The sequence below is a fragment of the Nicotiana tomentosiformis genome, chromosome 12, assembly GCF_000390325.3.
Source record: "Nicotiana tomentosiformis chromosome 12, ASM39032v3, whole genome shotgun sequence".
Taxonomy (NCBI): Eukaryota; Viridiplantae; Streptophyta; class Magnoliopsida; order Solanales; family Solanaceae; genus Nicotiana; species Nicotiana tomentosiformis.
Window position 1 is genome coordinate 113,970,102 of NC_090823.1, and position 16,081 is coordinate 113,986,182.

At 37.0% G+C, this 16,081-nt stretch overlaps 1 protein-coding gene across 1 annotated transcript; it reads left to right on the forward strand.

The window, feature by feature from the left end:
- Positions 1 to 8,729: 8,729 nt before the first annotated feature.
- LOC104116792 (uncharacterized) lies at positions 8,730 to 10,208 on the forward strand. Its single transcript, XM_070191180.1, has one exon. The coding sequence runs from the start codon at positions 8,730 to 8,732 to the stop codon at positions 10,206 to 10,208; it is 1,479 nt and encodes a 492-aa protein (XP_070047281.1).
- The last annotated feature ends 5,873 nt before the right edge of the window (positions 10,209 to 16,081 follow it).

The following is a 16,081-nucleotide window of genomic DNA, read 5'->3' on the forward strand; positions in this document are numbered from 1 at the left end:
ATGTTCAAGAATTGGAGGATACAATCATTTGGATCTGATGCAACCAAAATGAAAGAAATAAAATGAGAGGGTCTTATTAGTGAAAACCCTCACGGGCACCATAGGGCGATGGCGAGCAGAGAAAATGAAAATGAGAGAGTCTTGTAGTGAAAACTCACAAAGAGTACTATAAGGCGATGGTGAGAAAAGAAATGAGAGAGGCCAGTTAGTGAAAACCCGCAAATGGCGCTACTAGCCGAATGAGGGTCTTTGATACTCTGATATGAGCACAACTAAGGCAGTTTCAAGATGAACATTTGCGACAGATTTTTGAGAATTAGACAGCTCAGACGGATCAAGCGTCCAGTCCAAAATGCATGTCATGATTCATTGAAGTCGGCGCATACCTCCAGATAAGTCTCCCTATTCCCCTCCCCCGAAAGGGCACCTTTTGTTTAGACACAATTCCTTTTTTTTCTTTCTCACTTTCAATTGCTTTTCTATTTTAATCCATAATTTTTCTTTGATTCATTTTTCGGTCTAATCTTGCATAAAAGGCAAAGAAAAGAAATGGCTGCAAAATTGACTACAGTTTCCCTGTAATACCAAGCATAATTTGGGGCATATATGGCATTGATGAAGGCACGAATCTATCTATGATCTCTTTTGATAAGACGAACAAAACATCTCAAAGAAACTGAAAAGGTCGCCTAAGCAACACTTGCTTCGTGGGGAAAGTTGATAAGCACTACATACTAGAACTGGTACTAGTTACAAGATAACTAAGTTCTATTTTAAAGGAAATTTTCCTTGCCTTAGGGACAAGGGTTAGCGGTACCATGGACATCCGAATATGAAATAGTCGGGGGAACATCGGAGAGCCAAAGTCTCCAGGAAGCTATACAGAGTATCCAAGCATCTCAGTACCATACTGGAAGAATCAGTTCTTCTACAGCAATGACCGTGACTTCAAGATACTTAGGGTATCAAGGCCGCAAACCAACCACCACTTTGAAAACTCACAGTTTTTCTTTGTTTAAAGCAGGAACAAAGCAATGCAGAATGGCGATTCTCAAAGGATGAATATCACCAAAGGTAAGTCCCTCAAAATCTCCATTTTATTTTATTTTTTAGCATGCATCACTATTGTCTATACCTCTCATTTTCATAGCGTAACCTAGGTAGAACCGTTTTGCCTAGGGGGATCCAGCTCATAGTTCCGGGTAGAAGTACTCTTTGCTCAGGTTGTTTTACGTAGCTTAACCCAGGTAGAACCTTTTCGCCTAGGGGGATTCAGCTCATAGTTCCGGGTAGAAGTACTCTTCGCTCAGGTTGTTTTACGTAGCTTAATCCAGGTAGAACCTTTTCGCCTAGAGGGATCCAGCTCATAGTTCCGGGTAGAAGTACTCTTCGCTCAGGTTGTTTTACGTAGCTTAACCCAGAAAGAACATTTTCGCCTAGGGAGATCCAGCTCATAGTTTCGGGTAGAAGTACTCTTCGCCCAGGCTTATTTTTCGTAGCTTAACCCAGGTAGAACCTTTTCGCCTAGGGGGATCCAGCTCATATTTCTGGGTAGAAGTACTCTTCACCCCAGCTTGTTTTTCTTAGCTTAACCCAGGTAGAACCATTTTGCCTAGGGGGATTCTGCTCATAGTTCCGGGTAGAAGTACTCTTCGTTCAGGTTGTTTTACATAGCTTAACCCTAATAGAACCTTTTCGCCTAGGGCGATCCAGCTCATAGTTCCGGGTAGAAGTACTCTTCGCTCAAGCTTGTTTTTCTTAGCTTAACCCAGGTAGAATCTTTTAGCCTAGGGGGATCCAGCTCATAGTTCCGGGTAGAAGTACTCTTCACCCAGGCTTGTTTTTCTTAGCTTAACCCAGGTAGAACCCTTTTGCCTAGGAGGATCCAGCTCATAGTTTTTGGGTAGAAGTACTCTTCGCTTAGAGTATTTTTCGTAGCTTAACCGAGGTAGAACCTTTTCGCCTAGGGGGATCCAAATCATAGTTTCCAGGTAGAAGTACTCTTCGCTCAGGATGTTTACGTAGCTTAACCCAGGTAGAACCTTTTCGCCTAGGGGGATCCAGCTCATAGTTCCAGGTAGAAGTACTCTTCGCTCAAGTTGTTTTACGTAGCTTAACCCAGGTAGAAACTTTTCGCCTAGTGGGATCCAGCTCATATTCCAGGTAGAAGTAATTTTCGCCTAGGCTCGCTTTTTGCAGTTTTACCCAGGTAGAACCTTTTCACCTAAGGGGATCCAGCTCATAGTTCCTGGTAGAAGTACTCTTCGCTCAGGTTGTTTTACGCAGCTTAACCCAGGTAGAAACTTTTCGCCTAGTGGGATCCAGCTCATATTTCGGGTAGAAGTAATTTTTGCCTATGCTCGTTTTTCGCAGTTTAACCCAGGTAGAACCTTTTCGCCCAGGAGATTCATTTTGATTTTAGTAATATATGGCACCAACCCCTGGTTACGTTTATTTTCCGTAATACAGGGTGCCATCCCCTGGTTACAATTCCTTTCAGTAATACAGAGTACCAACTCCTGATTACATTCTTTTTCTGTAATACAGGGTATCAACCCCTTGTTACATTTACTTACCAGCATTAGGGTACACCAATCCCTAGTCGCTTTTCCAATATAGGGTCTCCACTCTTTAGTTTCTTTAATTTTAGACATAGGATCTCTATTCCCTAGTCTCTATTTTTTTTTCGGGGTACACCATTCCCGACCTTTTATTGCTTTCAATAAAGAACTAGTTTAGAATTTTGTTACAATAACTCACGAAACTTTTCTAGTGCAAACTGGGGCAGAAAATTTTCGTTCGTTTGTTTTTTTTAGTGTGTGAGTAGGTTTTACCTCGATGCACAGGGTTCGAGATGGCCAAAAGAAGAAGTCTCAATTCAGAATAAAAGAAAAGAAAAAATAGGTGAATCCAAAATGCAAAAGCAGTTGAAAAGATGTGGAATGCTCAAGACATGACTGAAGCCACGAGCATTGGAGTCCCGTTTTGATTAGAAGAAGCTATAGAACAATGAACTAGCACCTACAGCTAGCGAGCATCAAGGTTTAGATCAGAGTTTGCATGAAGAACCAGTCAAGACTCAAGATCAAGTTTCAGAAGACTCATAAATAGGAATCTTATAACTCATAGCTGATATGTTTGTTTAGTTTCTTTTTGTTTTTTTTATAATAGCAGGATCGCGGACCGGAGCCTCGACGGAACCTCACTCGAATTCTCAACTCATCATTCCGCCATTCTCCTTGAACTACACGTGACCTGATTCCTCTATAACACAGGATATGTAGGCAGTCCAAAACCAGGACTCAGTTACACCCTATCTTTTATTTCTTTTCCTTTTGAATAACGGTTTGGTCAAATATTAGTCACATGGCTCACATAATCTTTGCCTCAAAACTCTTCATATTTTCAAGCAAAGAGGGGCAGTTGTGAGCACCTAATTCTACTATGTAATTATTTTTAGAAATTTAATATATATATTTTTAGCTTTGTTATATTTTTTTAATATAGGATAAGAATTAAAAATAATTTAAAAGGTCAAATTATTATTATTAGTATTATTTTTATTTTTATATCTTTATTTTAAAATAAAATAAATTTTAAAAAAATCGAAAAAACAATTTTTTTTTAATTTTCGGATGGGAATAAAATAATAGAAAAATTAAAAGTATGAAATAAAAAATTAAAAGTAAAAGTAAAAGTAGGTGGAAATTATTTTTAAAAAAAAATAAAAGAAAGTGGAAAATTAAAAAAATAAAAGTAAAAGAATGTAAAAATTTAAAAAAATAAAAAGTAAAATAAAGATGAAATTAAAAAAGAAAAGTAAAGGTAGCTGAAATTTTAAAAAAAAAGTAAAAGAAAGTGAAAATTTAAAAAAAAAAAAGAAAAATAAGTGGAAATTAAAAAAAGAAAAGTAAAATAAGTGGGAAATAAAAAATAAAAAAAAGTAAAAAAAGTGAGAAATTAAAAAATAAAAGTAAAGGAAAGTGGGGAATTATTTTATTTTTAAAAAGAAAAAAAATGGGAAGTGGGAATTCTTTTTAATTAAAACATAATAAAATAATAAAAAAATAAATCTGAAAAAATTCCGAATTTATTTCCTATAAATAGAAGAGAAATGTGAGGAGAAAAGAGGAAAAAGAAGAAGGAAAAAATAGAGGAGAGAATTGAGAGAGAAAAAATTCTTTTTCTCCGCTAAGGGAATTTCTACTCGTTTTATTCTTTCTTTCAAAAATTCAAGCAATTCATCATCCTGTTTAAGACCCAAAAATGCCTCAAATTCAAGCTTAAAAATATCCTTATGAAGCTTCATTGATAGTCACCTCTCTCACGCCAAAAACCAGCAGCCTCACAAGGTACAGTCGAGTTTCGGTCCGAGCTCGAATTTTAGAAGGTTCGTCGCTAGATTTTCTGCTCATCTGCTGATTTGCCCTTGGTTTGGTGTACTTGCTCGGCTCTAAATTATTTTTGCATTAATCAAGTTGTGAAGGAAATTTTTTGCTTAAAGGTTCATTGCTTATCCTCCCTTTGTTAATTATTTCATTGTTTTATGTGATGTTCTTATAGAGGTTCATGTGATAATTTTTTGTGTTGTTTTATTTATACACATTATCATGTTGTAGTTTCTTTTTACATGTTTCAAGCGATTTGTCAACAGATTATTTGAATAGGATTTCATCTTAATGAGATTTGCTATTTAGAATTAAGAATAAAGATCTTGCCATATTAATGGGCCATGCGTTAAAGTTCAAGTAAGTGAACCAGAAATGAGTTACCACATTTAATAGGAAAGAAAGAATTAGACATGGGTTGGGTTGAGTATAAATCTATCAGACCCAATAATTTTATCACTAGATTAATAAATTAGTCCATTCTTCTATAATGGATAAATGACTCCTAATTTCAAAGATAGAGTAGTAAGTTGTAAATATTTCTAAGTGTGGATGACTTTTCAATGCTTTAAATAACTAATATATTCCCCGACTTTCAAATAATTTTCTATCCATAAACTCTTGGTCTTACAATAATTTTAAATTAGCTTAAGAAAATAATACAAGTGCGCGTTCACGTGACTTGACCAATCAACTTCGAATAATAATAAATGTGTTATTGATTGTGTACACGTACGCGTGGCATGATTCTTGACGCCAAACAAAAATGAGTACACGTACGCGTGACTTATTTCAAGATAATTTTCATAAATCTAATCAAGCAATAAAAGCGAACATAGATAAAACATGAGAATCAATAAAACACAGGTTATCCAAAAATAATATAAGCCAAATATAGTCAATAAAGCGACCGTGCTAGAACCACGGGACTCGGGGAATGCCTTACACCTTCTTTCCGGTCAACAGAATTCCTTACCCGGACTTTGTTTTCGCAGACCAATAATAATAGAGTCAAACCTTCCTTTGACTAGGGATTCAAATAAATGGTGACTTGAAACACCCAAAAAATCAATTCCAAGTGGCGACTCTGTAAATAAAATAATCTCTACTCAAATTTGTCACTTTAATTGGAAAAACTCTTTAACCCACAACAATCTATAATACATATCTTTTGGGGGTATAAAAGGGGTGTGACATATAACATAGAGTATCACATCAAAACTCAAGTTTTATTTGTTAAAAAATAGCTTGTAATGATTATACGCAGATGATCTAAGTTATAAATATTGAGTGTTTTTTACATTATTAGTATAGTTTAACCTATTAAGTTAATTATGTATCGGTTTTATCATGTTACCAAGTCAATTAATAGTATTTACCATAGAAATTTACTCGTAATTACCTTATAATTGGTCTGATTGTATAAAAGTATTTTATATTTCAACGTGTAGAACTTCTAAACAGCTAGCCTCTTATTCAAAAACTTGAAAAATCTTTTAAATGTGTGCTCAATACGTCTAGAACTAAAGGTCGGAAAGAAGAACATGTAGCGGAAGTCATGAACCTTGTCTTTGCAAAAAGTATTCCGTCCACTTTTGAAAAATATGTGCTACTACTAGGACTATAAAGTAGGTTGGATTTTTCTTCGTAAAATGTTTTACTAGAATTAGTATTTGTTTTTATCATTCAACCGTTGAGTCTGTATTGTCCATTGTATTGGAATTTGGCAATGTCACTCCATGTTATGCTTGGCCATTTCTAGTGCAAGTTGTTACTTCACAAAGTTATTAATTCTTTCTATTTCTCGTGATTCACCTGCTACAGCTAGTCGATTTCGAAAGGGCATTTGTAGGAAATACAAAAGATATTTAAATGCCGAAGTCTAAAGAATGTTGCATAACTTGTCTAGTTGAATTAATCAGTATGTTTTGCTGGAGATTTTTGGAGGATGCAAGTGAAAAATGAGGAAGAAAAAGGAAATTTGTCCCTTCTTTGTTGAATATATACAACAATTTAATTAAGTCGCTTTACTAAGTTCGGTTTTGCAATCTGAACTAATTTCATGCAATCTATTATACGAAATTTCTAGTAACTCATATTTTAAATCCAAATTCAGATATAAATAATGTACCAACTTTTTTTTATCAAAATCGAAATTAACAGACTACAGAAAAGTTTTTCTTTCAACGTAACGAGAAAAAAACTGAAATAAAATCCAAAACTTCGATATGTTATTAAAATGGATTCAGATTCCTAATAAAAACCATATTCCCTTTCTAACATTTCCAATTTGCGTCTCATATAACATACAAAACTATGAACAAAAATTAGGAGGAAATTGGAACTGACTATTAACCAAATCCTAAAGGGCCAAAAGCAGCGGTGGATGGAGCTTTAAGGAATTGGTTCATATGAACTAATACTTTTTTATGCGGAGAATAAATTTATGTGTAAAAGTATATTAAGATTACAATAATAGTAGAAATGAATTATAACTTTAAAATATAATAAGTTTAAGACTAGAAACGTAACCTTAAAAACTAAACTTATAGAGCTTAAATTTAGAATCTACCCGACCAAAAAGGTTTGTCCTCGAAGTAAGAAGAATACTTTCGGCACACTAATACAGGAGGGAAAAAGGGAGCATATGATTCTAATAAGCATAGCAATAATACGTAAATGTAATCCTGTTTTAAGCATGCAAATTGGTAGCCCCAGGTTTTGTTGGAGAAAAATATGGAGAACTAGGTGAATTGAATTTGAGTAAGAAAATTGGTCGAGCATGTGGGTGGCTCTTTTGTATGATTATTTGGCAAAAAGTGAAAAAAGAGAGTCATTCAATCCCCTTCTTTTTTGTGTTCCCTCGTCAGATTAAATGTACACAGATGGAACTTTTTTTCTTTTTATTCTCTTTTCAAAAGTCAATATTTTGAAATTCAGTCCCCCACCGTCCGTGTGATGAGAGTCAATAAGCTGACTGTATGCGAAAATTAGCCTTAATAACATAATTAGTTATTACTCCCTCCGGTCAATTTTAATTGATATTTTGGTTTTTTTTTGTGGTCCAAAATATTTAATTTTTTCATATATCAAAAAGAAATTAACTTCTTTTTTGCAAAGTTGCCCTTGGAGTAAAGAGCCTAGAAGCATGTGTTGTATTTTTAACGAATAAATTAAGATTAATATGGTCAATTTAATTGTTAATTAATATTAAAAGATGAATTACTTATTATATATAAAAATAGTTAAAAAATTAATTAAAGTGGACCAAAAAGAGCAGTACAAAAGTAGCTTAAATGATGTGAATGCTGGTCAGAATAATTAATGACCTGTCAAAGTTTCATTCAAAAATTTAGTGGGAAAAGAAGCTAACGTTAATAGGGGTTGAACATTATGGCGTGTAATGACTGAAAAAGAGGGAGTTGAAGGAGATTTTGAAAATTTAGTCGTATTAGTTGATGTGCCTCCAAGTAACAACTAAACTTTCCGACCCAAAATTGAAAAATTGTGATTGACACCCAAAATTTCGTCATGTATACATTATTGAGGTATGACTATTATTAATTCGCCAATCGGCTAATTAAGGATATGTGTCAAACCAGAATATAATTTGTTTAGGGGTAGCAAATGGACATTTCAATCAAATTTGGATGATCAAAATAGGTTGAATGAATAAATGGATCATTGACTTATAGCCTGTTTGGTCAAGCTTCTCAGCATGCCAAAAGTGTTTTTTTTTTTCAAAAAAAATATTTTTTTTTCTTCTGAATTTGAAGTATTTGTCCAAGTTTTTTTTAAAAAAAAAAAGTGTTTTGGATAATGGAAGAAGCAACAGAGCAGTTGGAGTGAAGCTATTAAGAGCAATTAGCTGTTAAACACAATTAATGAGCTGTTAGAAAATTAGTTACAAATCAATTAGGAACACGTGAGGTGCACATGTGAGAAGTGAGACACTAAACACTTGTATATAGTTGAGCATTAGCTCATTTCTTAGAAGATGAATAAAAGAATTTTTCTTTCTCTTCTTCTTTCTTCCCTAAGAAATTAGGTTCAATTTTCATCTGCATGGCTTAATTTCACATGGTATCAGAGCGGGTTGCTTGACGACGATTCATGCCCGTAATTTCGAGATTCACAGAGGGACACAAAGCATAGATCTGTGTAATTTTGTGAGTCGCAGAAGTACACAAAGCTCAAATTTCTGTAAAAATGGCAGGAAATGAGGTTACTTCACTTGACCACAATCATCCGTTGTATCTTCAAGCTGGAGATGCGTATGGACTAGTCCTAATTTCGCTCAAACTCAAAGGGCCAGATAATTACGCGTAATGGAGTAGAGCGATGAAATTGGCTCTTCGAGGCAAAGGCAAATTAGGTTTTATGGATGGAACTTGTGTCAAAAGCATGTATAGAGGAGAATTAGCAGAACAGTGGGAGAAGTGTAACACTATTGTTCTGTCATGGATAGGAAGCAGAATCGCGACTGAATTGATGGCAAGTATCGTGTATGTGTCTAATGCTAAGAAGGTATGGAGTGAGTTTGAGGAGTATTTTGATAGATCAAATTTGACTAGGATATTTCATTTGTGGACTGAAATTGCTACTTTAAGACAAGGTACTGATTCTGTCACTTCATATTACTCTAAGATGAAGGATTTTTTGGATGAATTAGATGTTTTAGCTCCCCTGCCTTCTTGTGATTGTGAGGAGTCTTTACCTTATGTTGTGCATTTAAGATCACAGAGGTTGCTGCAGTTCCTTATGGGACTTAATGAGTCCTACAGTAATCTAAGAAGTAATCTGCTAGCAAGGAGACCTATAGTATCAGTAAATGAAGCTTATGCAACAGTATCTCAGGAAGAAAGCCAAAGATCCCTAGGTGTGGTAGAAATGAACAAGGATCCACTAACAATATTAGCAGGAAGAACACACCAAGGTTTTAAGCCTAAAAAGCCTGGTGTAATCTGTGAGCATTGTGGATACAAAGGACACTTAAAGAAAAATTGTTATAAAATTATTGGTTACCCACAGGATTTTAAGAGCAAGAAGAAGAGCACACAATCTGGTGGATTCAGACCTTTTGCCAATTCTACAGTAGCAGGAGAAAATGTGAATTCATCAGAGGGACAAGGTCATTTCTTTATTGAACAACAATACAAACAGATTCTGAATATGCTGAATAAGCCAACATCAAGTGACAGTGCAGATAACATAACAGGTAACATGGCAGGTATGACCTCACTATTATCCAATAATTTTGCTTGTAAATGGATAATAGATACATGGGCATCACATCATATCACACTATATAAGGAGTTACTAACTACTTTTAGAACATTGAGAGATCAAAATAGTAGTAGAGTTCAAGTACCTACTGGTGGTAGAGCAGAGATCACAAGTATAGGAGATGCAGTGATTTTAGGAAGCTATAAGCTTGAGAATGTTCTACATGTCCCAGATTTCAAGTTTAATCTTCTTTCAGTGTCCAAGATAACCAAACAACTTTCTTGTGTGGCTTTGTTTTCCCCTGATTTTTGTGTGTTCCAGGGTCTCTTCAATGGGAAGGTTCTTGGGATTGGTAAGGAAAAGGAAGGATTGTATATACTACAAGAAACAATAAAACTTGCAGTAGGAGCAACAGTTCATAAGGAGGACTATGGTAGAAAGCTATGGCATTGGAGACTGGGGCATCCTTTTATTGGAGCAATGCAACACATTGCAGATGTCAAGAATAAAGTAGATGTTGAACTATTAGAATGTTGTGAAATTTATCCCTTGGCAAAACAGAGCAGGCTAAAGTTTCCTACTATTTTCAGTTGATGCACCTAGATGTATGGGGTCCATACAGAAAACCTACGTATGATAAAATGCACTACTTTGTTACCATAGTGGATGATTACAACAGGTATACTTGGATATGTCTAATTCAATCTAAATGTGAAGTATTTGTAGTACTGAAGAACTTCTTTGCTCTAATAAAGAATCAGTTTGACAAGAATATTAAAATTCTTAGATCTGACAATGGTAGTGAGTTTTTTAACTCAAAATGTAATGAACTCCTAGCTTCCTATGGTGTGATTCATCAAAGCAGTTCTCCATACACTCCACAACAAAATGGAGTTGTGGAGAGAAACCATAGACAGATACTAGAAGCTCAATGCCTATAAAATTTTGGGGAGATTGTGTTAGAATTGTTGTATACTTTATCAACAGATTGTCATCAACAGTGCTGCAAGGGAAAACACCATTTGAGTTGTTGCATGGTAAGCTACCTCAACTATCTCTTCTAAAAGTGTTTGGCTGCCTTTGTTATGCGAGAAGATTGCCTAGAGGTGACAAATTCACATCAAGAGCTAGGAAGACTGTATTTGTGGGATATTCAGAAACACAGAAAGGTTACAAGTTGTATGATCTTGAAGATCATACATTTTTTGTTAGCAGGGATGTTCAGTTCAAGGAATCACTATTTCCTTTTAAAACTGAAACTCAAGAGGAACTAGGTGACATTTTTCTATTTAAAGAGACAATAAATACAGGTATAAGCCAGACACATGCAGGAGATTCTCATGCTCAACATCCTACAAGTGCAGAACTAATACCTGAACTAGGAGAAGAAATGCTAGGAGTGAAAAGTTCATCCATTGATTCACCTAATCTCCTTGATGCACCACCTGACATAGAAGATGCAGTGGATCAACCACAGATACATGAAGCCCCTACAGCTGCAGTATCTGATCAAGCTGAGACACAACCAGTTGAGTTGACAACAGAAGCAGATCAACACCATGAGCAATATGATTCTGTTCAAGCACACACACAAGGGAGACCAAGCAGAACAATCAGGCCTCCAATTTGGCTTAATGACTACATCACTACTGTCAAGCCAAAGACACATTGCTTCTATCCTATATCCCAATATATGACCTACACTCATCTCACACCCACCTACCAAGCCTACTTGGGTTCTTTCTCTGTGCCAACAGAACCTAGATCGTTCAAGGAGGCTTCTAAAGATCATAATTAGATTCAAGCAATGCAGCAAGAGATTGATGCATTAGAAAGGAACAAAACCTAGGAGTTAGTTCCACTACCTGCTGGCAAGAGGGCTATAGACTCAAAGTGGGTATATAAAATTAAGTACAAGCCCAATGGGGAGATAGACAAGTACAAAGCTCACTTGGTGGCAAAGGGGTACACACAAAGGGAAGGACTAGACTATTATGAAACCTTCTCTCCAATCGCAAAAATGGTCATAGTTAGAACAGTCATTAATGTGGCAGCTTCAAAGAACTGGTTTTTATACCAAATGGATGTCAACAATACTTTTCTTCAAGGAGATTTATATGAAGAAGTCTATATGGACTTACCTCAAGGTTTTCATAGACAGGGGGAGTATAGGATATGCAAACTCTTGAAATCTTTGTATGGACTCAAACAAGCGTCGAGGCAATGGAATATCAGGCTAACTACTATTCTGTTACAAGCAGGATACTTCCAGAGTCCTCATGATCATTCTCTGTTCACTAAACAGAGAGAAGGGTGTATTGTGATCATTTTAATCTATGTTGATGATCTGCTTATTACTGGGAGTGATAAGGACCTCATTGAAGAAGCTAAACAGACCTTACACAACAATTTCAAGGTCAAAGATCTTGGAGAACTCAAATATTTCTTAGGGATTGAAATATTGAGATCAAAGCAAGGGATACTTCTCAATCAGAGAAAATATGCCTTAGAATTAATTTCTGATGTTGGACTCAGTGGTGCAAAGCCAGCCATAACACCACTTGAATCCAATACCAGGCTAACCACTGTTGAATTTGACAAATTGACTGGTGACACTGATGATCCTTTGCTTAAAGACATATGCAGTTATCAAAAATTGGTTGGGAAGTTGATCTATCTTACTATCACACGCCCAGGCATTTGCTTCACAGTTCATGTACTCAGTCAATTCATGCAACAACCAAAGAGGTCACACTGGGAAGCAACATTGAGGGTGGTGAGATACATCAAGGGTAGTCCTGGTTTAGGGGTTTTTCTAAGCCAGACCTCAGCCACTCAATTAACAACCTATTGCGACTCTGATTAGGATGCTTGTACTAACACTAGGCGCTTACTTACAGGATATGTCATTAATCTAGGTGATTCTCTGATCTCATGGAAGTCGAAGAAACAACATACAGTCAGTCGAAGCTCAGCAGAAGCTGAATATCGCATCATGACAGCTAGTGTGGCAGAAATTGTGTGGTTAGTTGGATTGCTACGAGACTTAGGTGTACCTATCTCCAGACCAATCCAACTTCATTGTGATAGCAAAGCAGCTATCCAAATTGCAGCAAATCCCACTTTTCATGAGCGCACCAAGTATATAGACATTGATTGTCATTTTGTCCGAGAAAAGGTGAAAGAAGGGCTTATTGAAACCAAGTATGTTGCTACACAATCTCAGATTGCAGACCTCCTAACTAAAGGTTTGGGAGTAAGTCAGCATCATCTCCTTCTGTCCAAGCTAGGAGTGCTTGATGTCTTTCACCCTCCAGCTTGAGGGGGAGTAATGGAAGAAGCAACAGAGCAGCTGGAATGAAGCTATTAAGAGCAGTTAGATGTTAAGCACAATTAGTGAGCTGTTAGGAAATTAGTTACAACTTAGTTAGGAACACGTGAGGTGCAAGTGTGAGAAGTGAGACACTAAACACTTGTATATAGCTGAGCATCAGCTCATTTCTTTAAAGATAAATAACAGAATTTCCCTTTCTCTTCTTCCTTCTTCCCTAAGAAATTAGGTTCAATTCTTATCTGCATGGCTTAATTTCACAGGCTAGAAGTAGAAGCAGTTTTGAAGAAGTAGAAAAAAAAGTAGCTTCTCCATGATAAGTAGGGATTTTGACCGTTAATTTGCTCTCTTTTACTTGCGTTTTAGCTCAAAAATACGTAAAGGTATTCCCGGGAACTAATAAAATGTGCTTTCGTTCAGGAATATTGGGAGACGAGCCAAAGAAGTAAAAATCAACTCAAAATAGAGTCAAAATTGGAAGAAGACCAAAACAAGGCAAAAACACTTACAGTGTGTACCGCACAATACTGTGTGTGGCCGCAAATAATGAAGAAGCCCCGTCAGATTAGCTTCAGAGTATACGAACCGCATAATTTTGGTGAGGTCGTAGAAGAGAGATTCAGAGAGTTGGAATTTTGGGCAAGCTCAAAAAATGCGGACTGCACCATTATTGTGCGCCCGCAGGATGCCAAGTGCGATCGCACTCACTATTATGCGGCCCGCAAATGACCAGAATCAGAGAGCCTTGATTAAAGTTATGCGGACCGCACTATTATTGTGCGGTCGCGGGATTCAAAAATGTGGCCGCATTCATAATTATGCGGTCCGCAGAAGAAGGTCCAAGTCCCAGCCCAAGTCAAGTGTGCGGCCGCACTCAAAGATGTGCGGACTGCACAATTAGATGTAGTACGGCCGCATCCCACTTTTATGCGACCGCGAAAGGCCCAGTTGACCAGTCAAGCTCAGAGTGAGGAGCGCACTCAGAATTATGCGTCCGCACAACCTCCGCAGTGGCATTTTTGTCAGATATTTTTAGCTTAGTATAAATAGAACTTTTTGTCATTTTTAGGGTAAGTTTTGTTTTGGGAGAGCACCTGAGCCGTTTTTCTTTACTTTTTTGAGTAATATTGTACTAGATTAGCTTCTAAACATTAGATTTTCTTTCCATAATCAATTATTATGCATTCTATCTTAATTTCTTCTTGTATTTCTTTATTTTTCATGAGTAGCTAAATTTCTAGCTAGGGTTGTGGCCCAACCCTAGTGTGGGTACTTAATGGGTATTTGATTTAGGATTTGTTTGTGATTGGGTTAGTGATATTTAGCCTAGTTCTTGCTTGATTTCAAGAATTAATGGTTGCAAACATTGATTCATGCCTAATTGGCTTAGTCTCTACTTGAGAAAGAGAGACTAAGTCTAGGAAAACTTGGCTAATAAGAAATTGGGGCGAACTCAAGAAATTGATAGCCCCAATTAAAGGGTTGAATCTAGAGATAGTAAAACCCAACTTGAGCATTTATCACTTGTTTTGTGTAATACCCATTTGGACTTGAGAAGCCAAATTGGGAAAAATCACTCAAACTACCGAGAGGTATAATAGTGGATAATTGCGCGTGATTGCTATATTACAACCCCGACCAATCAAACTTGCCCTAGAGTTTACAACCCATTAGGTAACCACCTAGGTGGAAGTCACGACCCTAGACCTTTTATCATTTGGAAAACAACCAAAACCAAAAATATTGTCTTCTAATTTTATAATTGCAATCAATAGTTTAAAGTAGAAGTAGAAACAACAAACAAGAATGTGGAAGTGTAATCTAAGACATATCGTACAATTACACTAAGCATATACCTAATCCCAATTCTAACTCCCTGAGGATTCGACCTCGACTTACGTTGGGTATTATTATTGCTTCGACCGCCTCATTACCTATAGTTGTGGTGTGAGTTTGGGCAACATCAATTTTTGTCGCCGTTGCCGGGGAGTTAAACGGATTTAGCTATATATATATAAGTTTTTGTGTGATTTGGCTTCTTTTCCTTCTGAGTCACTAATTTTGCTTTTGAATTGCTAATAGGTACGAGAATGGCTCTCAATAACGAGCCCATTGGTAATTTTTCCATTGGGGGAGGAAGTGGACGATGAGCAAGGAGATGAGGTTCTTCCCGAACCTCAAGCAAATAGGCGAGGCCGATCGCCTCAAGATAATGTTCCCGTCCCTCCCCCACCTCTACCAAGAGCGGCAGCACACCGGGTGTTACCAAACGAGGGTTATGTAAATGCTATAGTCCCGCCCCGCATTAGGGCGGGCAACTTCCAAATCACCAACATGATGCTTACACTACTTGAGCAACGAGGATTCTGCACCGGGGCTCCAAATCAAAATGCTTACAAGCATCTCAAGGGGTTCGTCGATACTTGTTGGGGGAGCAAGCAAACCAATGATACTGAGGATGCGCTGAGGTTGAGGCTATTTCCCTTTTCTTTATGGGGAAAAGCATTGGACTGGCTAGAGAGATTGCCCAATCATTCCATCCATACATGGGATGAGTTGGCCCAAAAATTTATTGCCAAATCCTTCTCTCCGGGGCACATGGCTACACTACGGGATAAAATTCTAGCGTTCAAGCAAGAGCCCAATGAGCCATTGCACGAGATTTGGGAAAGATATCGTACCATGGTTAAAGAGTGCCCGAATAATGATATGACTGAGGCCATGATCCAACAAACCTTCTACAGAGGGATCAACACATCAAATCAATGTGTGGTAAATCAACTCGCCGGAGGGAACTTCATGAACACACCTTATGCCGAAGCTTGTGAAATTATGGATGAGATGGCGGATACCTCATCGGCATGGCAAAGTAGGGCCAATGTTCCGCAAGGTGACCCCAATGTTATTCACCTACACAAGGAACTACATGATCATGGGCAAGCTATCGCAGAGTTAACAACCACAATGAACCAATTGGCAAAAGCGCAGCTGCAAAAGGTTCAAGGGCCAAAACAAGTGAATGCGATGGGAGGCGTAAATATGATGATGAACAAGAGACGGCAAAAAGGTCAATAAGGGCAAAGCCATTTGGAACAATTCATGCAAGATGATAGTGGGTATGACCAAAGTGATTTGT

Bases quoted from the DNA above. Each gene is read 5' to 3' on its own strand.
- LOC104116792 (XM_070191180.1), top strand. From the start codon at position 8,730: ATGAAATTGGCTCTTCGAGGCAAAGGCAAATTAGGTTTTATGGATGGA.